The sequence below is a fragment of the Molothrus ater genome, chromosome 13 (assembly GCF_012460135.2).
Source record: "Molothrus ater isolate BHLD 08-10-18 breed brown headed cowbird chromosome 13, BPBGC_Mater_1.1, whole genome shotgun sequence".
Lineage (NCBI taxonomy): Eukaryota > Metazoa > Chordata > Aves > Passeriformes > Icteridae > Molothrus > Molothrus ater.
The window spans coordinates 6,933,043-6,957,149 of NC_050490.2; the positions used below are offsets into that span (position 1 = coordinate 6,933,043).

The window sequence follows — 24,107 nt, forward strand, 5'->3', positions numbered from 1 at the left end:
AAAATTAATTAAAAAGAAGTTAATTAAAAGTATGAGAGAAAATTCTAATTTAGAACATATCATGTTACAACAGATTTGCTAACAAATTACCTTTAAAATATACCACATTAATTTCTGCAGTAATACTACAAGGATTTTCAAAAACATGCAACTATGTCAATTCCTTCCAAGCAAAATCCAAGTGAAACAAAATTATTTTCATCTCTTCAAAAAAGAAACAAAGCCTTAAGAAATGTCTTTTACCTCCATTAGTTTGATTTGTCTTGCCCGATCATCTTTTAAGTGGTTTTTGGCTTCCAGTTCATACTCCAAGCTCTTCACAGTCTGTTCCAGTAGCTGAGTTTTTGTTATTGCCTCATCCTGGGCTCTCTGGTGGTCCCTCAGGTTCTCTTCCATCAGACGCATCTGAAGCAATAAGATCAGGGGAATTCACTAAGACTGTGCTTGCTATAAACAAGGGATGGCAGCAAAGGGAACTCACTGCAAACACACAGATCTGGAAGCATGACATGAATTCCACTGAGTTACTGGCTTTTCACAGTAATTTTTGTTTTATCCACCAGATGGCACCAAGAAAATAAACTTGGATTATGACCTATAATGAGATAACTGCAAACACAGTGTGCTTAAACTGTGTAAACATACATTTACATATTTGATGCATGTATTAGTGTAGATATCTACATACAACTTCATTCAGCTCAAGACCTATGTTCTCAAAATCATTGTTTTATCTTGCATTTTTCATCATGAGTCTTCATCCCTTTACAAAGGCTCTCCATCCATGAATGAAATAAATATAGAAGGAAGACACAACAATATACAGGAACTATTCTTTCTTCTATTGTTGTTCTTTTAAATTTAATTTAAAACAAAGGCAATATAAGAGTTCTAAACTGGAACAATCCTACTACGAAAATATTTCATACAGAGAAAACATCTGTGACCAATGTATTCTCATAATTTTTCCAACTGGAGAGCAGGAATATGCAGATTTTTAAAAGACTGGATTGTCTTTATTACAAAATTTACATGCTATGAGGAAGACACTCAAGACTGGTTAATTCTTGGCTGCACAGAAACCTTTGTGATTTAAAGCTCCACCTTGGCTCATATGAAAGAAGAGGAGAATGTATGTTTGTATGGGTGCTTGTTTTTCCTAAATAACTGGTGGGTTTTTTTCCCTAATAAAAAATATTTGTAAATTCTCAATGCCTTCAGTAGCAGGCATTAAAGAGCAGCAGATCATCAATGGAATCCTTGTCATTTCACTTAAGGTGCATTCATTTGACAAACACTGCATTTATCTGTCCTAAACAGGAACCCCCATTTCCCCAGCAGAAATAACATGCTGATCACCACCATAGAAAATCAAACCCAAAAGCACGCTGAGATCAACCTCTCATGATGTACATGAGGGTACACAAAAGCATGATAGCAAACATTCATTATTGTGAAAACTATCTGCACTGAATTCTAGGTCAAAGTTGAGAATTTCTCACTGAATTTATGAGTCATTACCTCATCTTGCATTCTTATGTTCATCAGGCGTGATTTTTCTACCTCAATGTTTTTCTCCTTTAATTGCCTCTGGAGATCTACAAACTCCCTGCGATTTTTCTCTTTGTATTCATCAAGCTGGCTCTGAAGTTCCAGAGTTGATGTTCTTGAGATCTCCACCATTTCAGACATCTGGGCAAAAAGTACATATACAAAAGGTTCTGTTGTGCTTAATGAAACAAATGGGTTTTTTTCCTCCAGCTTCAGTAATCAGCTCAGTATTTTCAAACAGAAAATTTATCAAACTTTCCCAAATAAATGAATTTCTATGCAGAAGTGGGAAAACACAAAACAGTAAAGTTAATTTCTAATAGCATGTGTGGCAAGACTATTCTCTTTTTGTCTGTCAGCAGTTCTTCCAGCTGAGTGACACAATGAACTGCACAGTCACACTTCACTATGTCAGTATTACTGTACAGTTTACACACAGATGGCACAATAAATCTGATGCAGACATTTTGAGAATCAGCTGTAAAACTCTGAAATATCACTTTGCTGTACATGAGGACTGAACTCAGATTTGGGATCTGGTTTGTACAGAACTGGTTTACAATGCCATTTTGTAATAGTGGTGTTCCAATCATTGTTCCAGCCCTGAAAGCTTTTAATTAGACCTCTAGGTTAAAGAAGCTAATACTAAACTTTTCATTTTACTTTCTTTTACACATTTAAAAATATATAATTCTTTATAATTTGTCAGTTCATTTAGTTCTATCTGTTAAATATTCAGATCTCTGCAGCCTCTTGGGCATGAACTCATACCTCCTCCTGTAACTTCTCAACAGTCTTGTTCAGTTGCAATCTTTCATTCTCCATTTCATTCTTTATCTGCTTTAACTGCTCCTTCTGCTGAGTTTCATCTTTTAATTGCTGACTTAACCGCTGTCGTTCCTGCGAAATGCAACGGATGTTCTCCTGCAGTAGATTAAAAAATACATGTAATGAAATGTAGACCATCATTTCTAATGCCTTAAAGGTATGTTACTTATCACAGTAATACCAGCAGCTGCTGTAAAATTAAGACAAATTTCAGGTTTTACACTTTGCTAGCTAGCATAGGACAAACACTGGTATGTCATGCTAGAAACAACTAGTGTCCATTTATACCTCTTTTCTTAACTCAAGTATTAAAATCATGATGCAATGGGAATGTTGCTACCAACTCTCCAAATGCTGCAGTTTCCTCAGTGTCTGCCTGTTCAGTACACTATACTGAATTTCAGTATTTGAAATCTGGATGCCTTATAGGACAATTCAATGGTCAATTTAAGTAAAATCTCTCATTTGAGTGCCCTTCATGTACAAAAGTCCTTGAGCATTTTCAGTGGAATTGGCTGGCCTGTCACAGTGTAACTTCAAGTCAGTCAAACAGCCTGTCGGTTGTCAATTTAAAGCCAATCTTTAGTGGCAATTAATTACTTTGTGAAGAAGCTAAAGTGTTATTATATGAAAAGAGAACAAAAGGGGGAAATGAAAAGGAGTAATTTGTTTTCATGCTAACCTAAAAGATTATTCTGATATTTCTCTATTTTTTCCAAACAATGCTAGTTGAATGTTCTCTTTACAAAATCAGTAATTCATCTCAGCTGATAACTGAAAATTAAGAATGTATTTCAACTTACAATGCTCTGCAATGCTAATTCTAGATGCCTACCATTATCTACCACAATGAAAAGATAAACTTCCTGTTTCTCCACCCATTGAAAGGATCCCATCTTCTGATTGTTTCATTTAAAAAGCACAGATTACTTGACTCTGCCATCCAGAATGTTGGTATAATTATTAGTTTTTAACACATCACAGTACCATATATGCTAGGGTTAAAGGGCATAATAATTAGGTCATTTCCCTTCTCAATGGTACAAAAATGTTGAGATGTGTTTCATTTCCTGAAATACTGCCCTACATAGAGGTTGCTACACTAAAACAGAGGTTACAGAAATACTCCTCACTTGTGCATCCATAAACAAAATTTCAATATAGAGGATGATTTTAGATGAAAGCACTAATGCAAACTGTCTGTTACAATTAAGTGCATACCAGCTTTAACTTTTCTGACTAGAAATCCAGAATGAAGGAGGAATAGATTTGGCTGTTTCCAGTAACTGTTACAGTTCTATTGGTCATTGTCATTGTCTCTCTTATACTAGACCACCATTACAAGCAATTTGTGTTATGTAAAAAAGCAAGATGGGCCAGTCAGGAATTACATTTCCACTGGGATACACATTATTACAGTGCCAGAGTTTGTCGTCTCAATTGTCAATGGTAACACAAGGCCAAATCAACCTAGTGCACAACATTATTCATTAGAACAACTCTAAAGACAGAAAGGCTGAATTGTTCTAAACAAAAGGCCCACTGATTACATCCTGAGGTCTGTTAGTGCTCATATCCGGTGGACAAGAGTGCAGAATCAGAAAAAGGATTAAACTTAGGGTGCCAGAATTAAGACATAAGTTGTGAATAAAACATCAGGACAGACTCTCCTGTCACCTTCCCTAGAATTCTTTCATTTGGAGACCTTGCTTGGAGGCAGCTTATTTGGCACAATGCCCTGAAGGATGCATAAACAGAAAAAAAAACCCCACACTTTTCAAACATCTTGCCCCAAAGCTAATCAAGATGCAAGAGATGTGTATGGTGCATTGATCCATGTTACACAGCAAGGTCAAGTCAGACTGTGACAGAAGGGAGTTCTTAGGGGAGTGTGCTAAATGCAAGCCAGTGGTGAGCAATGCACCCCTACAGTGATTGTGCAGCTTATCAGTGATACAGACAAGCAAACAAGGAGAAACAGTGAGGGAGAGCAGGTAGACAGATTTAAAATGAGAAAAAAAAAAAATTAAGACAACCAAAAACCAAGCCTGACCAAATGCCTTAGAGGAAACACTTATTCATGAAGTTACAAGAAACATCAGCTTAAAAACATCATTTTGTGAAAACAAAACTCACCCATATTGTTCAAACCTTGTATTCTTGAAGTGCATTAAATTTTAAAGACATAGAAGTATTTTCTTGCTGTCATTATTTTTTCTTTTTACCATAATTAAATGAATCATGAGAACATTCTGGTTAACACAGTCTTTCCTTGGCTTTTAATCTACTTAGAGACAAGTCTCATTTTCAGGTTTTCAAAACAGAAATGTAAAATTTATATTGAAGACAACAGGGGAAAACATCCATTCAATTAAAAAAATGGCACTAGCAATTTACATGTACCTCACTTTTGAGTCTGACTTGTTTGATAGAATCCCTTGAAACTTTAGCTTCTACAAGCAAAACTAAGAGAATTCTAAACTGATACTGTTGAAATCAATCCTTTGGTTCATGTAAAAGGTGAATCACAGAGAAGAAAAAATTAAGCTTGTAGCTTTTGCAGACACGAAATATGAGATAAATAAGAACAGTTTCAAGATTTATACACATTCACCTCATTAAAAAATAGATCTGAATTTTCCTGTCAGCTGAATCACCCAATCTTGACTCGTACACAACACTGCCAACATCTCTCTCCATTGCTTTGAAGTAGATGCATTCCTCACATATTTAATTTCTGGGCTAATCTGAGAGAAAGCATTACCTTTCCTGGATACTGGCTGGACTAAGGAGCAAGGTGAAAAGAGGATTTCATTCAGAATTTAAGATGCTGCAAATCCTAGTGATACATGTAAAACATCTCTGGTTTTGTGATTAAATATTCCAGTTCCATACAACAATTGCAAATAAGACAGGCTCATAAAAATACAGAAGCAAACATCCTGATATATTTCCACATATATTCAAGTACAGCTTTTTATTCTTCTACATGTAAATACCTTCATGAGTTGCATGATCATTGAAAATAATAGATTTGTGAAACCTGAGGCAGTTTATTTATTTGGCAATTCATTTCCCCAAAATTTTGCTAGATCCATGGAAATAGAAAAAAAAAAAAAAACCTTCATCAAGGAAACCATTTTAATTTGATGAATGCTATGGTTTCATTCCACATTTGAACACTGAAGTGAGACCTAAACTTTACAACAAAGTCTACTTCAAAAAGAATGAGATGTAACTCTACAGAAAGCAATAGTGACTCAGGTAAACAGAAAATTTAAAATTTAAATTACCCAAATCCTTCTTGTTCTTACCTGCATATCTTCAAGCTGGCTTTCCAAAGCTGCTTTTAACCCTAACAATTCTTTTCCCTCCTTTTCAGCATGTTTCAAAGCTTCTTCTAATTGTTGCTTCTCTTCCTGCAATGATGCAATTTGATACATTCAGAAACAGTGGCCAGGCCTTTAATCTGACAAGTAAAGCTGTGAAGTCCTTTCACTCTGGCCTGTTACTGATTTCCCCAATCCCAAAGTGTGACTTGGTTTTACTCTGCTTTTCGATGGGAAAATCTTTCCTACATAAGTCCTTCCTTACCCTTTCCTATGGCATTGTCCATCCTCCCCTTGGTCAGTTTTTATTCTACAATGAATACGTTGCAAAGAGGAAGACTACTTAAGGGGCTTGTTTTCTAACTTACCTCACATGTCTTTAATTTTTCCTTCACTGAATTTTCTTCTACTTTCATATTATCAATTTGTTTGTGCAGCTCCTCAATTTTCCTCTCTAGCTCAGCAAGTGTTCTCTTCAATTGTTTATTTTCCTCGATCAGCTCTTTGACTTGATTTTCTACACTATTTCGCTCCTCTTGTGCAGCATTTTTTTCACTTGCAAGGACAGCAGCACTCTAGTGAAAACAAATTATGTCATGTTTAAAAAAAAATAATTGACGCTGTTTTCCAACAGGAGTTCCATAAGGCATCACAGCAAATACAGCTAGGATATAACATTAAAATATCAACTGAGACTTCAATATTTAGCATTTTTTCTCCTTGTGCACATGAACAGATAAAGTAATGTATGACACCTGAACAGTCTCATGCTTGTCATCTCATATTTTCACCTTAACATCTTCCTCTTTATTGCCCTAAAAAATTTCATTACCAAGTCCCATTGTTAGGTAATTCAAAGTAAACTAAAAAATTTAACAGATAGAAAAAGCCATATGGATCTTTAAAGAAGAACATATTTATGAAAAGTGTCTTCCACAACAACACAAAATTTAGGCAGCACCACCCCACTGATTATTCCAAGCACTAACATGCAACACACTACATCCATGCAGCTATTGGCGGGGCTGCAGAGTAAATGACAGATCATATACAGAGATCTTTACACTAAATAAACAGTGGTGGTTCCACTTGTACTGAATACCAAGTTCAACTTGTATTCAAAAATACACACTTTTTTTTTCAGAAACTCAAATCTATACATAGCACAAACACAAGTTATAATAATGAACAGTGCATCACTTAAAGCACTGGATTTTTTACTTGTTTTGCAGGACAGCTGGCTGCAGCATGTTACTTTTCAGAGCTAATCATCACCTTACCACTTATCCTCTAAAACACCCTACCATTTACTGTGGAAACCATGAGTAGAAGTATCTGTCTATATTGTTATCTCTACTATTGTAACTATAGTATAGTTATATCTATACTCTTGTAACACAGACCAGGTATTGACTCAAACATTTAATTCTGTAAAGAGCAGGAAGGATTTCATCTTTGCTCTTCACTGACTTTTCATTCAGAATCCCCTCCAAAGAACATAAAAGAACCCAGGATATAATGGGTGGTTCTTGTTTGTGGGTATTCAGGGGCTGATACAAAACACTATTCTGTACAAAGATCTGGTTCCCAAGTGCAGCACCACTGTCTTCCACACCAAGACCTCAAACAACAGCAAACATAGGAATCAATCTAGACCACGATTCTCTCTCATGGCTATGGCTGATGCTTACAGGCAACAAGAGGAAGAACAACTACGAGGCAAGCCATTCATCATACACTCCCAGCTCTCACTGGTTTTCTTCCATGAATGTATCATCCATTAATTTCTCTAATCCTTCTCAAATCCTTTTATACCATTAGCCTCTACATTATCTGGTAACAATAAGTAATTACACATTCATTAGTGAAGCACAACATTTTTTTGCGTGTGAAATTGTGTTTATCTTGGTGAGAACAAAAGAAACCCTATCAAACTAGTCAGAAACTATTTTGTGAAATATTTTATGAAAGCATGAAAATCACTTTTCATTTACACTATTTTTGATTGTTGCTCCTGATCTTCCCCTCTCCTTACCCAAAAGGAATAAGCAAAGTTATATAAAAGGGTGTTTACAAAGAATGCCCTCACTAGACTGTTTTCTAGCAAGCAGCAGCTTCAAAATCATGCAAATTAGATAAAGCAGTAACTCAGAAAACACTCAGACTGTCTACAGGGTCAATGAACTTATTATACAAAAACTGGCAGCATAAGCAGGCTGACAAGTTCTGGTCTTTTGAAAATCCTGAAAAAACTTGTTCTTCTAAATACATGACTGGTTAAAAGCTCTGAAATAAATCTCTGTTGATGTTTTAAGTTTTCATGTACTGGAATTTCAATAGCATTTATATATTCCTTTAATTTTTGCTTTCTGCAAGCAGCAAAGTTTTACTAATTAGCAAGCACTCCACCAGTGGCTCCTTTTAGTCTCATTTCTCCTTTCTGGAGCTGAGTGAAAGCAGCTGAGGCACGCTGGGGAGTTCAGGGAAAGGAATGTTGATTTGTCTGTTCTTTTTCATCCAACTGCCTACATGGGGCTGCACAGTAAGAGAGGACTGCAGTAGACCCACATCAGACCTGGAGATTCCACTACATCAACCACGGTTTGCTCTACTTTCCCAACACAGGAAGCAGTATTTACCTAAAAGTGGATGCACACATGCACAAAAGCAAACAATCCCCCCAGAGATCCATACACATATATAAACACAGAAGTAATATCTCTATATATATTATTTAACCTAAGAAGTTCAAAATTAAGTTCAGATTACACTGATGCCATCATATCTAGAGATCTGCTCCAGCCTGCTTTTTGTAGTATGTATCTTAGGATACAGACACTAACATTAAACTAAACTATTTGCTATCCTTTTTCACTATAAATTTCAGAAAGTTAGCAAGAAGTTAGGTGAATACATGTAAAATATAGAGAAGCATGAGGAGCAAGTTGCAAGTATTGTCTTTATTAACCTAATTTAAAATCTTGGAAATAAATTGGATATATAAATAAAACCTTGCTAAAGTTCCAGCTGATTGAGTGACCAGCACTTAGCCAGCAGATCTTCACAGGTCTCTAATGACCTTGGCATCATTACAAAGGTTACACCTGCCAAAGCAAATTCTCTAACATGTTAAGGACAAAATTCCTTTCTTTCACACACACATACTTTTAAAAGATGGTAGAAAACTCTCTTGGTATATATGGAGAGCTGCACTGTATTGGAGTTGGAGAGTGAACACTTTTACTTATAATCTGGGGAGAGTACAAAGAATTTTCTTCACAACTGGTTTCACTGTACACATTGTTTCAACATATTTTCAAGTTGTTTCAGACAAGACTGAAAAGAAACACAGGAATATCTATCTTATAGTTCCCTTACACAATTGTACCACACACATAGGGCATGGAAGATCACCCTGAGGGTACTAGACAAAACAATCCAGAAGTATCTTCAATTTGATAGTGAAGTTTAAACAAAGTCAAGCCATACAAATACAGTTTAGATGTTTCTTGTATAAGAAAAAGCACACATAGTATCATTTCTCCAAGAGTCAAATTACACAGCTGGGTTTAGACAGTAAAAAGCTTATATTCATTTTTCCCTAGAGCACTGAGAATTTCATGCAGAGCTTCTTCACTGGCACAAATGAAGTTTCTGGGTTATAAGAGCTTATGGCAACGTATGCTATGTCCTATAGCATATTATCACAGAGAGTTTAAGTATCAAAAGTCTCCACAGCTCTTGCCTTGTATTCTCCATTGTTAGTCCTCTCTGGCACCCCACATTACCTTCTACCTCCCCTCCAGGCCTGCTCTTGGGAAGACACATGAACATGACAGCAAAAAGCCTGGGGATCACTGGAGAGCATACACAGAGCACACAAGCACTGAAATGCAGCTCTGACAGACCTTGTAGCAACACCATTAGGGGAGAACCTGGTGGAGAGAGATCCCTGTCCATATATTGAACACTTACATAAGGTTCAGCTATCAGGCCATACAGGGCACTGCTGACGCACAGAGGGATTGCTGTGTCCTTTGCCATGGAACCCCTGCACACAGGCAGGGTGCTCCTGCAGTCCCACCCAGCTGCCAGGCAAAATACCATGTACAGACCACAGGGACAATTCTACATCGTCATTAGGGATGGCTCACTATACCCTGCAAAGAATTTCCCTAACAAAACATGGAAGTAAAAGATAGGAAAAACACTGCACTGAAATGACAGTGGAATTACTATGTATGTTGATAAAGTCTGAATGGCAATTGCTGTGCTTCACAGGTTAAAACTGAAAGTGGCAACAACAAGGACAGTTTAAACTGTCCTACAGTATTTGCCAACAGCCAGGGGTAATCTCTGGGGTTCTGCCTACACGAGCAGGGATGCATATTTTCACTGAAAATTCAGGGACTGGCTTACACATTCAAAACAAGGAGTTGATAGCTGTTTGCAAATGCATTCAATTAACAGGTTACAGTGATGAGGATGAAAGAAGAAGGAAAACTGAACACTGAAGGGGTAGTAGTACAAGTGAGGAAAAGCCAGTCGGGGAGAGGTTGTGCTGTGGATCCATTTCCCTCAGTCCACATGTGACTTATTTGTAATGGTGCTGCACATAAACAGAGTGAGTTAACTCATGGTCCTCAAGGCTTAATGACATGACATCAATTAATGACTCCTGTTGGTGCCCATTCATAAATCCTTTACATTTATTTATCTGGGGATGTTGGAAAAGTTTTGGCAATTATTTTAAACTAAGTTTATATAATTTAACCCATGATAACAGAACTAGGTAAAGGTCACAAAGTAATGATTTAAGTTGAATATAAAACATTAACAGACATTGTTAATATAAGAACTTTAGTTCAAAGAATTGTGGATGAGTCTCTTCAGAAAGTTTAAAGGAGATTATGCACATAAACATACAGAGCACAAAACAGACAAAACTGGTTAAACAAGATTCTTGTCAACAAAACCTGGAATGAAATGTTCTATATTCAGACATATTTGCCATACAAAGGACAAAAAAACCAAAACCCAAAACACCTCTGCAAAACCTCAAGCCCTCAAAAAACAGGAGAAGAGTGGGGCAACTTTATCAAAAATTGAAGTGGCCTCTTTTGGATCTTAAAATTAACATATGTGAATCCCAATTTTGCAGTTTCTTCCCTATGATATAGAAAATGTTTATTTCTTTTAAGTCCCACTTACTAGTTGTGGCCACATGTTTTAGTAAACCAACTTCTTACTGTTACTATTTACTGCATTGTATTACAGAATTATATTTCTATAAGTAAGTACCCTATAGCATTTTACTTATTATGCTTATTTACTTGCATTTGTTTTGTCTTTCCTTTCAATCTGCCTGTCCTTGCTCTGTCTTCCAGGGCATTCAGTGCCTTCTAGTCCCTACATTTGTAGTGTTTTACATTCAGATATCCATCTCCTCAATCTCTGAAGGAACAATACCTTTCTCTTAATAACCACATCATTCGAAGACTTCTTAACCATACTCATATCACCTTCTTATTCATTACCTTTGAATCCACTGAATATTTTATTATGCTTTCTCAAATTTGATCATGTTTAAACTCCTGATTAAGAATATGTAAGTCTTATCAGCAACATTAAGCTACAGAGATTAGGGAAAAGGAGCTGGAAATGGGTTGTGAATTTCTGGAAAAAGCAGAGAATAAAGAAAAAGAAGTTTGTCTAGAAGAATGAAAACACAGTTGTACAGGAGTTCCCACAATACAAAGTCCCCTGTGACTGACTGAAGATAAGCTTCTGCATTCTGATGTTGTCATTGTGCCACAGTACACATGCAGTAACTTTACTTATTAGTCCAGCAGTGGACGCAAACCAAATAAAACAAGTTATCAAATCCTAAAAGAAGGATTCACTGAAAAAAAATCTGTTTCTGACCACAAAAATGGATCATACATGGCAGAATATAATCCATGGTGTTCAATAACCACTGACTTCTTAATAGCTCTCATACATTTTAATACTGAAGCTTAAAAGATCAGTCAATTAGCTTAAGAAGTTGAGAGTTTACAGCAGAAATGAGTGAAGCAATAAAAAGACAGGACAGTTTCACAGCTAAGGTACCCAAAACCAACCCTAGAGAATCTGGAGTCTGTTGTTGTCTCTGCCAAGACCTCCTGAGGCAAGTCACTCAGCCAAATCTTTCCAGAGCATCAATAACCACATGCTCCTTAACTTCCCTGGTGTTTGAGACACTGGGGCTTGGTTTACAAGATTTGAGTGCACAGCTGCAACTAGAGTGAGCAAAACTTGTACCCTGAATATATCAGGGACTTTATAATGACTAACAATGTTACCCTAGGTACTTAGGTTTGGACGTACACAACTAAAGGATCCTCTCAACATCAATCTCTCTACCTCTTACTTTCCTGTATTTAATACAGAGAATAACATTACTTAGAAGATGGCAGGGAAAAGGAATGTTGAGAAAAGGAATTACAAGTCTGTGAAAAAAATGTCTATAATTCTTTCTCCAGAAGATGTTTTCAATAGTATGTACAAGCTCCATTTAACTCCTAACAGATGAGAAGAAAGTGAGCACACATACATTTCCATGCATATAAACGTGTGTGTATTGTTTGATTTGGCATGTACACCTGATCTATAAAGTTTTACCTCCTTATCTGAGCCACACAGTCACAGCTGCTGGAGTTTATATGCATGTGGCTTTTGGTTTTCAGCTCTAGGCCGATGGAACATAAGGGAACATCAGCAGCAAAATACATTTCCCTCACCTTTCATCCTGCTCCTTTCAGGCATTTTGCCTAACAAGAAATTAATCTAATAAAGCTTGGGTTTGTGTCCTTGTATATAGTTATATATGTGTCCAAAAGTATTTTTAAACATATTAAATTTAGTCATTTTAACTTACAAGTTAAAATAAAACAATAAATATTGTTCCAACTCCTTTGTTGCAGAAACCTCAGTAAACCAAATATATTTATACAGTATTCTACTCTGAACTTTGTTGCAAGCAGTGAACAGATACTATAAAAGGCATCAAAATCTTTCCCACCACTCATCATTTTGTAAACCCAAAGAAACTAGACAGAACACCCAACAAGGTCCTTGAGATGCAAATGAAATGTTCAGTTTCAACCTGAATACAGAAAAAAATACTTTTGGATAGGAATGCAGAAAATATTCTGTGGCTCCACACCTTTTTTTTTTTACCACACCCTCAACATTGGCAAAGACATGAGAGAGGTTGTGTAACTGATCATTAAAAAATAGTTTTGGCTGACTTCAGTGCTTTAGCTGGTGAAACTCCCCTTTGGCAGTGACTACACACTATGGGATCCTTAGAGTCCTTTTACAAAATAAAGGAAGACTTAAAGTGTGTGGTTGTTAAGTATCTCATTTGCCATGTATTAGAATCATTACATTTTGGCTACATCCAATGTTGATCAGGCAAAAGTCAGCAAATTCTTCTAAAAACCTTTACATTTCTTTTCAGAATCCAGTTCAACTGAATATCAGGAATTGCATGTCCAGTTCTGGGCTCCCCAGTCCAGGAAGGGCATTGAGGGGCTGGAGCAGGTTTAGGCTTGACTTTGGAAAGAATTTCTTCTCAGCCACTGTGATCAGACACCAAAAAAAGGCTGCCCAGGGAGTGGAGTCACTGTCCCTGAAGGTGTTTAAGGAAAGACTGGATGTGGCACTTGGTGCCGTGGTCCAGCTGACATTGTGGTGTTCAGCCACAGGGTGGATTCAATCTCAGAGGCCTTTTCCAATCTAATTGTTTGTTCTTTAACAGCCATACTTGAAGAATAAATCTCCATTCACAATGAGCTGGAACACAAACTGGAGCTTTTTAATGGAAGTAACAGATTTTCAAATAGTTTTTTTCCATATTCACAACTGTGCAATCTAAGTAAATGACAGGATAATCTTGCAAAATCTGAAAAAGGGAAATGGTGTTGCTACTCACTTTGTTCTATTCCTGGTGTAGAACACTTCAGATATCAAGATACTGACTGTTGAAACCAGCTCTGAAGACTCATGGGCCACCTTTTTAAGTTGATGTTGGACTAGTTTAACTTCTTGAACTACATGTAAGAAGTTTCATGTGGCTTCAGGGATTCATCTCTACCCAGATCCCTCAGATGATCCAGAGGGGGTAGCATATATTTGATATCTCCATCACTATTTTCTTTTCCTCCTTTTTTTTATATAAACAAAACAGTTTAAATAAAACTAGACACTGATTTCCTCAGGTAACATGCAGGTGATTGCCAAAGAAAGAAAAAAACCCCAAACTGTTCTGCACCCAAAGACTGACACAAAGGGAAAAAAAGACAAACACAGTGAGTCTCCACGTAGGGACAACTCTTTAATTGCAATCATTATTAGCTCTTCTGTAAAGGGAGCTTCTGAAATCAGTATTATTCAGCTACAGTCATGTAGTTTTCAAAGTTCATGAATGCAAATAACAGGTCTTTATTTCTGCTTGTACCTCTGCTTTTAGTTCTGGAATTTTTATCCACTGTTTACCTTTAGGCAATTCTTCTAACCCCAGACACTGCTTCTTAAAGCAGTTGGAAGCCTTAGGATGAATAACAGAGTAACCATAGGATAGCATGGATAATTAAATCTCGTATCTCTACAAAAGGAGTACCAAAATTCCTTACAAATGGAGTGTTAGGCTACCAACCCACCAAGCCATCCTACCTACTGCCCAAAAAGGTAGGATGGCAACAACAAAACCAACAAAACTTCTGGAAAAAAGCCTAAATGGCTGCACTTACTCTTTTTCTACCTGACACGGATTATAATAATTCTTCCCATAATCTCAAACTAAGGCCTAGCCAACTTTAACACATGGCTATGCCTTTGGAAGTTAACTATTATTAGTTACCTATTAAAAGGGTCAGTGACTTTTTCCCCTCTCTTCACAAGGTACACTGCAACCAGCTTAAATTCTCTGCTGTACTTCAAGAGATTATTCAGTAAGCAAGTGCACAAATTAACAAGCGAGTCAGACTGGTCTCTCATTTCATTCCAACTAGAGCCACTCTATAACTCCTTAAAAATTCACTGGTGACAGCTTAGAGAAAAGGTTTGTTCTCTTAAAAGGTCATTTTCACTGCTTGAAATGGTACCATGTCTTAAATATTACTTCCAAAACTATTTAGGTTTTCATTTATGAGATGTAATGAAAGATTTAAATACCTACATTTGAAGACTGAGAATGTAGCCCTCTTTTACACAGAGCATATTAAACAAAATTTTCCAATTTAGGCATGACCTAACATTTATATAAGTTATAAAATCCAGGGCCAGGAAAGTATTAACCTCTTAACCAGTACCTGCATCAATGTCATGTTATCCCCCTGGCTATGTATCATGACATACTCAGATTGGCTTATACTAACAGTCTTTTGAAGGTCAGAAGTTGTTGGATAGACTGGAGTAAAATATTAACTAACTGTGTGTTCACGTTGTTCCCTCCTGTTTGACAGAGTCAAATTCTTCCCATATATACACAAACAAACTTATACTGTCACAAGAAAAATCACCTGAATACATAAAGTGCCTTCTGCTAACAAGGATTAGAGATTCTCCTGAAGGCATTAAAGAAGTAACTGGCTGTACAAGCTCTTGCAAAGCTTCAGAAACAAAGAAAATGAAAAATCACACAAACAACCCCCCTTCCCAACCCAGACTTACTGAAATAGTCCTAGCAGAGCAAGGGCCACAGTAGTTAAGTGACTATTTCAGATAAACAGGATTATTTTTTTATTATCCTATGGATGTGGTCCAATCCAACTCAAACAGAACTTTGCAGGACAATTTTGCTGAGAGGCTTTCTTGACTCTACATGCAGTATAAAACCCACTAGCTGTAGTTTCCTGGTACTGGCTGCACCCAAGCCCACACATGTATCCACCAAATAAATGGAGGAGTAAACTGCACAGAAACAAAGGACTGGAGGAGGTGGAACTAAAAGACACAGTCACCAACTTACGTATTCAGAGTGCTTTAGAGGCACATTTTATATTCTTGTTGACAACACTAATATTCTATAATTTGTTTGGTACTTCATTAAATGGGCTCTGAAAACATGCATGATGCTATTGCCAACTTCCTTTCCACACACAGAACAGACACGTTGGGCAAAACAAATCGAATCTGTCTTCCAAACTTTTCCTGTACTGTTCTAAAATAGGTGTTTCCAATAACAATACCTGTTTAAGGAGTGTCTGCAGCTTTCCTTCCACCATCACTTCTGTCTGTGTACCCTCCCTCTCTTTCCCCCACCCCATCTGTGTTTGTACCACTCTGAAAATCAATCAGAATCTTATCAGGCTTTTAGAAGGCTGGTAAAAGAGGGCAGAAAATGAAACAGGGAGAGGGGTTAGGTCATGAAAGCTGAAACATTGACTTGGATCACTCATTCCACCATTTGACTCTGTACACAGTTTAGACTGTTACCAACCAGCTTCTAGAACTGAAACATAAAAGTGTTATTTCAACATGACAAAAGCTGCCTCAGGCAGGCAAAGGAAATACCCACCAGGAGCATTTCAAATCCTAGATTACCTTCTCTAAATCTTTTTCAATTGTTGTATATCTTACTTGAGGTGAACATACCAGCCTCAGACACAGCATTCAGGATGCAGGTTCAGATGAGTTATGGATGCATGGGTAAGAGTGCATAACGATGTTTCCATGCCCAAGTCATTTTATTATATCACTTGTTTCTTTCGCTGCTATCAAGACCATGGGTTTTTAGCATAGCCCTGAGATTTCACCTCAGCTTGAAACAAGGCATTGGGGTTTTTTCAGAAATTTATATATATAAATTTACAGTTACATACATTAAATCACTTGATGTACCAAAGCGGTTTTGCATTGCTCCACACTTTTATCTTCACTTTTCCCTGAGTAACTTGGCTAAATCACTGTTCACTGTACAGTATTATTCCAAACAGGTTCTCAGAATATACTAGATTTAGTCATGTTTCATTTCACATTTCAACTAATTCCAAACCATTTCTATTAAAAAAGGCATACAGAGTATATCTCATTTGGAATGCTTAAGCCAGTTTTTAACTTTCTGCTCTACATGGGAGATTTTTATTAGCTTTGAGGAAGACACATCATATTATCAGGTTAAGTAGAAAAAGATTCAATAATTACTCTTCATTTCAAAGTTCTTTACAGTTTGTGCTAGATCACCTAAATTAACAAGATAGGAAAAACCAAAAACCAAAGCTTCTTCTCATGTATAATGCCAGAGATTTGTATTTTTTTCTTATCTTAAAGGAGGACCATTTTAGTTCATAACATGTGCAGAAGGCAACCACTGTCTTTTGCTGTTCCTACATTTGCTCTGGTAAAATGCCTTCTTCTCTTTAATTATAACATAATCATATGTAACACACACATTTGTTAATGGTAACATGATCACCAGCTTCATTGCATTCTCAAATGCCTTGATAAATTAATCAGCTCTAAACTCTGAGTGTCTGCATTATCGTTCTGAGAACAAGGTCAGACATATGACATACCAAATAAATCAGTCAAGGTCAGGCTTAGATAAGCCTCTTCCTAACGTGATGATTACAGCTTTTTCTGAACAACATCAGCTAGCTTCTCTAAATACAGATGCAAATTTGAAGTGCTGTGCAGTTTGCAACTGCCCTCCTGAGCTGATACAATTTCAGTGGAATTAGAACAGTATTAGCTGCAATGTGCTAGAACCTTTTACCTGCAGCATTACATTCCAAAAGCTATTTCCTAATTTTACTGAAACAGTGGCACTTCATCTACAGTGACAGAGCACTCATGGTTAAAATATTACAATCCTGGACTGTTGTGTTGTAGAGTCAGATTAAATAACAGAAAATTTTTTGTGACATTAAAACCGGAGTAGAATTCATATTAATCTCTGTTCTAGCACTTGCAGTTATGGAGAAATCTGTTCTTAATCAGAAAGACATTAATTTTTAAATTTATTATTAAATTAAAGATAATTATTATCCCACAGAGCTATGTCATGGAAGAACAAAACTTTTCCTATTCTTAAATGGAAATAGTCTGGTCTCAGTCTCAACAAACAAGCAATGAAGTCAAGAATAGTGACAGCCATCTCAAGACCACACAAACAAAAGACATAAAACAAAAATAAGTTAAAAAGTTAAACTGTAGCAAAGAAAAATAATATCTTAAATATTTGTGACTTTATTTCAAATTCTCTATTAAAAAAACCCAGAAATCTGATAATGACAACAATAAAAATCCAACAAAAAAACCCCAAACTAGCACCATGTTAGTGAGCATGAGAACAGAATCATGATGACAAACAACCCTGCTCTGCTCTTCTACCAGATAACCTCGAGTGTGTTTCTAACATTATTTGCAAACAGATCTATGTGGCATTCACACAGACTAAATGCACTGCACATTACTTGCCAACCTATCTGACACCTCCAGCAGATGAAAATTCTGTTGATTTAACACTGGCATAAAAACTACTTCCTTTCCCCATGCTAAAACTTTCTTAACAGCCTATATATCACAAAACACCTTCATTCATTGTACCAATCTGGATGATTCAGAAGCAAAATACGTATAAACACTCTTGTACATAGAGGTCCTGATACAACCTGATCTATCAAACATCCCTATCCACATTTCTTTGTATGACAAACCACTACTACAGCACTTACACTGCTGTTTTGCTCATAAAGTACAACAGAATGGCCCTTCCCACTAATCTTTGATGTAGGTTTCTTGTATACTGCCATCAGGTAGGAATTTTTCCAGCTTGCAGTAATATATTGAAAAAAAATAACAGGCCAAGTAGCTTCAATTGTTTATGTCTCCTGGGTATTTCAAATTAATTATTAACCAAATAATTAACAGTATACATAAGATGACAACAGATCAGTCAGGAAACTTCCTGCAGAGAATGGTTCTACTCTCCTGATAAATGATATATCAAACTCAACAACAAATCTCAGCCTGCAGGCATAAAGATAAATATAAAGATAATGCTGTGCTTCAAGAAGTCATTGAGTACAAATACCAGCAAAATTTAAAAAAACCAACCCAAAAACAAAAGAAAACACCTCCTTCCAATTAAACATGTTAAAAGTTTTACTTCCAATAAAAACAAAAATTTCAATTCAAATGGGAAGAGAACTGGTACTTAGACCAACATTAAACAAATAAATTTCACTTTTGTATGTCTTATTAAATTTACCATTAGATAGACTATGTCATGCAAGTAAATAAATGCTATTTATAAATATCTCTGAGCCACAGCAACGCAGTCATAGAGCCATTTCCCAGACTGTGTTATTGTTATGCCAAACAGACTGCTCTTTCATTTCTTGTCAGTCGTAATTACAGCTCCATAATTGAAATACAGTAAATTACCATGGACTAACTTTGAAAAGATGGTTCATTGAGGTTGAGCTGTCACTACGATTACTGTGTAATAAAAAATGATAATTTAAATGTTCTACTTTTCTCTCAAAGAAAAAAACTAATTCAGTTCATGCAGCTCAGACAAGTCAAATATCTTCATGATGATGTAAAACAAAGAGAAACAACACATTTAAGCAAAGCTGAACAACCTCAAGTACAAGTCCTAGGCTGCATAAACAAACTAGCATTTATAAAATTTTCTAACCTCTGAAGAAAATTGCACATTTAAAACAAACCTTTAAAAGGATAAAATCTTCTGTCAGAATTCAATCACACAATACCTATCCAGCATCTTCCACATGAGCTCCTACTTTGCTTGTAGAGCATATAAAGCTTTGGAAACTTCTTTCCAGCTTCAAGCTTAATTTTCTCTCAGTTCTGTGTTACAACCAGCAGGATAAGTACAACCCACCTAAGACCAGTGTAGGTAACAGACATAAATTAGCATGGATATCTCTAAGCATAAAACTGGGCCTACAGTTCTGACATATTGGTGAAGCCCAGATCACCTGCAGAAATATTCTCAAACATTTGAGAAATAAAATGAGGGAATACAGAAAAGACACAAAAAGCTGTCACTGTAAAAAGAATGCTCAAAACTTTAAGAGAACTGTCCTCGTAGCAAAAAAAAAAATCTTTCAATATGTTCCTACCTGCTGTCTCTATAAAGAAAATTTCACAAAGGACATCTTTTGGAAAACAATAATAAATACACACATCTGAAACTGTTCCTATTCTCCCCCTCACAAAGACTTCCTGCAGATGCTGGAAGAGGCAATTCCTTCAGTTCTGTTTTCTTCCTGTCTGATTTGAAACACCCAAATCCCTGCTGTTTTCTTGTGCTCACATTCCTTTGACTATTCAGTAAACAAGCATAAGTTCAATAAATGAAAAGGACACAAAATAAAACACAAAACCCTGCACTGATATTGAGAATTTGAATGGGCAAGGTGGAACAATGCAGCCAGGGAACAGGATATGACACAAGAACCTGTATGTAGGAACAGTGGGCTGCAAAGAACTGCAGAGAACTGCTAGAAATTATCTCAACACTATGACTGGCAAAGCACCCTGGAGCTCTTCAAGGGTACCCTCAAGGTTTTGGTGACTCTCTTTAACCCAGGACAAGCAAATGGCTCTCTGCACTCTACTCCCATCTATCCTCCCTCAAAGTTTGCAATTAAGCAAGTGCAGTAAATAAGTGCTTGAAGAAAGGACCACAACTTCAGCTGGGACAAACAATCAAAACACGAGATGTGTATGAAATAAAACTTAGTATCAGCAGCCAAGAACCTCCTGGCCTAAATAAATCTTTGTCTATTTTGCTAAGAAAATAAGAGTATCTGAAAGCATCTGGTTTACAGCATCTGAGAGAGGTAGAATCTTCCCCTGCAGAGGTAATTGTTAGCACTCACGGACCTCTGTTGCTTTCTCCAGGCTCTGGCGTAGATCCAGCAATTCTTTATCGTGCTGCTCTTTAAGTTTGTCCATCTCTGTGTCATGGCTGGATACCTCTTCTTTAAGTGCTCCTTTCAAAGCTGTGAGCTCCCTCTCTCTCTTTCTCAAAATCTCTTCTTGTTGATCTTTTGCTATCAATACTTCTTGCAGATCCTGCTTCATTTGCATCAGCTCCTAAAGCCCAAAATTAAACACAGCTGTGTGTCAAATAGCCCCTGTGGATGTTCTGTTTATCTCACCGAAAGAAAGCACTTCAGCTCCCCAAGGACAACTTTGTTCCATATGACTGACATATTTCTTACAGCTTTTATAGTAAGCTAAAAATTTGCTCAACTCTAATATTATTAGAAGTATAATACATAGCTGATATTTTATATAATAGGTCAACATATCTGATGCTGCAAAACTATCTAAATATTTTAATGGTGTATGTTATGCCATCTGTAAATAATGCAGGAGTCACTCCTACGTTGTGCTTTCACTAGCAATGAGATAGATAAGACCAAAGATAAAGCATTTTCCCCCAGCTGCAAGAGAAACAAACTCAGTGATAATTCTTTGCTTTCTTTTCTGCTGGAAAGAATAAATAAAGTTGCTTCTTCAAGTGGTAAAGACAAAACAAGTGCTTCCCAATCAAGTCCATGTCTTCACACCCTTCCTCCTCCTACCAGGGCAACCCTAGAAGTCTTTCCCCACCACAAATCTCTGGGAAGGAACTGGAGAGTCAGTGAACCTGAAGACTAAAGATGCATACAAAACCACAGAATAACAGAAACAATCAGAAATGTAGCGCTTCAAGAATTCTCTGATTTGGTATTTCTCCAACTGTGAGTAACTGTACTTTCAAAGAGAATGCAGACTTCCCCTGCACTGAAGGAGGATCAGGACATCTAAACCACTCCTGACACACATCACCTACTCTGCCATTAAAAGCCTACAATGGAAGGGATCCTACCATCATCCCAGGCAGCATCTTCCTCTGTTTAATTATCAGTATTAACTGAAACTTTCTTACATTTTCTTTAAATCTCTGGAGTTAAGTTTCTCATTTCTTACTCCACAACATAGAAAAATTGAACACTATCACCTTTACAGCAACATTCTGTAAGATGTGTTTTTGACTCACTTCTCCATTCAGATTGAAGTCCTTCTTCAAGGATAATGTTTTTCAGTACTATCATCATCATCATTTGTGATATTCCCCTACTTTTGTTCACCTTTCAATTACAGTGCCTGAGATTTAAGACACTCATTTAAGAGTAATCAAATCTCACGCATACAAAACAAGGTAGTTATTCTACTCAGCAGATCTTGCATGCAAACATCTTTAATATTTCTGCACTGATACTCTTACACATCCTTATCAACAAATTTAATAAGCTGTGTTCTCTATTTCATCATCAGTATATTAGTATAACCAGGGTTACAGCCAATTCCTCTTTCATCCCAAGGTGACAGAACTCTGTAACTCTTTTGCTCCTCTCCAGACTCATCCCTTCTCTCCCTGGTCCCACCAATAGAAAGTAAATAATTTAGAGACTGCTTTGTTGAGTTCTTTTAATTTTTTTAGCTGAATCTCATCTGGCTTTGATAATATATAGATCTTTTTTAAACTGATCTTCCCTGCTCTTACCCCAGCTCCTAATTGCTAAAACTGAATTATTATCTGGTAATAGTGGGTAACTCACCTGTCTGTCAGCCATTAAGACATCTGACCTCCTGCTCCATAAAACAATGGTACTTACACTCTGTATTCCTTTTAGGGTTAATGTTGCTATCCTAACATGCTTTCTTAGGGCCCCTAATAATGCTTTGGTTAATAGCAGAGGAAAAGCAAAGGCATGTATTTCTGTATCTTAGTCTCCACTTTTCATGCAATTTTACTGATCCCCCTTCTGTTCTGATAGTTCCTAACTTACCTCAATCAGAATCTCTTTCTCCCCTTCATCGGTGTGTTTGGCATTATCCAGTTCATCGTGCATCTCAGAGAGTTGGTCTTGAAGATCTCTGATCTCAGTCTGGTGTTTTTCCTGCTCCATCTTCACTTGAAAAAGCCTCATCAGTAAAAATCAGACAGGAGTTTTTTAATTTGTTGAAATACTAGTTTGTTCATTCAAGTACTAAAAAGACACACATTCCCATGTTGCCCACAAGAGAATGGGATAAAATGAGGCAGAAAAATTAAATGTCAGAGGGCTAAAAATTAGAATCTTCTAACCAGGTATTTAAGTGGGGAGTTGTATTTTATTTCAGACCTGGTACTTTAGTCATTGAACTGTTTCCACATTTCAAAGACTTGAACTATATATTTTGACCATAAAATATTAAAGGCAATTTGCATTCAGGGGAAGATTATAAATTCAGTAATCTTTCTCTTCCTTCCAGATATTCTAAAGACATGACTCTTTTAAATGGTAGAAACATCTTCTACAGTAACAAATGTCACTTGTCTGGTTCCATCAACATATCCTGGAGACACAAGTACTTTTAATCTAAAAGGTTTATGAAAAGATAAAATTTCAATGATAACTTTGCTAGAATTAACTCACTCCTCCAGGTTTTGCCTGAGTTCCTTCTCATTTTCTTCCAGCTGCTTTTTTAAGGCTTCCTTTTCACATATACTTTGATCAAGCTGCAACTGAAGATCTTTCAGACTTGCTCGTGTAGCATCTCTCTCTTCTTTGGAATTTTGCTGATTCTGAATTTTATACACCAAAAGTTAGGCAAAATAATAGACAGCAGCTACATGATTAATACAGTTTGTCTCTCAGTCTGTGTCTGTCTCACTGCAATAAACAGATTAACATTTACCTCAGTAGACACCTAAGAAGTGCATGTGCTTAACACTTTTATTCACTGCTCCAAACTCCTTTTCAAATTCTAAGAACAGATTTGTTACAAAGGGTAACAATGCTATGACCAACCACCCCTTAGATAAAAACCTTCTGAAAAAGCACAGGTATATCCGGATTAAGAAGAATATGAAGCAAAAGGGATTCAAGCCGGAGGATTAGCTGTCACTTATTTTTAAAAGTGTATTTAAAATATTCAGAAACTTTATAACAATAAAGTGCTGTACCCTAATTTCCAGTTCCAGTTTTTTCTCTAACTCTTCCACTTTCCTTTCAAGTTCTGCTTTTTGTTCCACCAATACCTTTACTTCAGCTGAAGAATCCGAAACCTACAATTAAATAGAGACATTTATTCCCACAAAGCCAAGATGTTTTTTGAGAACAGTTTCTTTTTTAATCTAAAGCAAAACTACAGGCAAGACTAACAAAGCGTGGCATCAACTGCCTGAGCTCACCAGGGATTTTTCACATGGGTCAGGCCAAGTTAAGATTTTCAAAGGAACCATGATTTGGTTTTCATAAAACTTCTTGGAAATTGCTCAAGGCATGTTGACAATAAAACAGAAAATATACAAACGTAAAGAAAAATTCAAATTAGGCAACA

The 24,107-nt window shown here is 36.6% G+C and overlaps 1 protein-coding gene across 4 annotated transcripts in view; it reads right to left on the reverse strand.

Annotated features, from left to right (window-relative positions):
• The window catches only part of CGNL1 (cingulin like 1), a 55,753-nt gene that overhangs the window by 13,440 nt on the left and 18,206 nt on the right, over positions 1-24,107 (reverse strand). For all 4 annotated transcript variants that reach the window (XM_036389816.2, XM_036389813.2, XM_036389814.2 and 1 more), the window contains exons 5-13: positions 23,731-23,832; positions 23,201-23,349; positions 22,571-22,706; positions 20,613-20,825; positions 6,077-6,283; positions 5,694-5,798; positions 2,323-2,475; positions 1,522-1,692; positions 244-405 (exon numbers count right to left, since the gene is read on the reverse strand). In XM_036389816.2, coding sequence (XP_036245709.1) covers positions 244-405; positions 1,522-1,692; positions 2,323-2,475; positions 5,694-5,798; positions 6,077-6,283; positions 20,613-20,825; positions 22,571-22,706; positions 23,201-23,349; positions 23,731-23,832 — 1,398 coding nt within the window. The remainder of the gene's footprint in view (positions 1-243; positions 406-1,521; positions 1,693-2,322; positions 2,476-5,693; positions 5,799-6,076; positions 6,284-20,612; positions 20,826-22,570; positions 22,707-23,200; positions 23,350-23,730; positions 23,833-24,107) is intronic.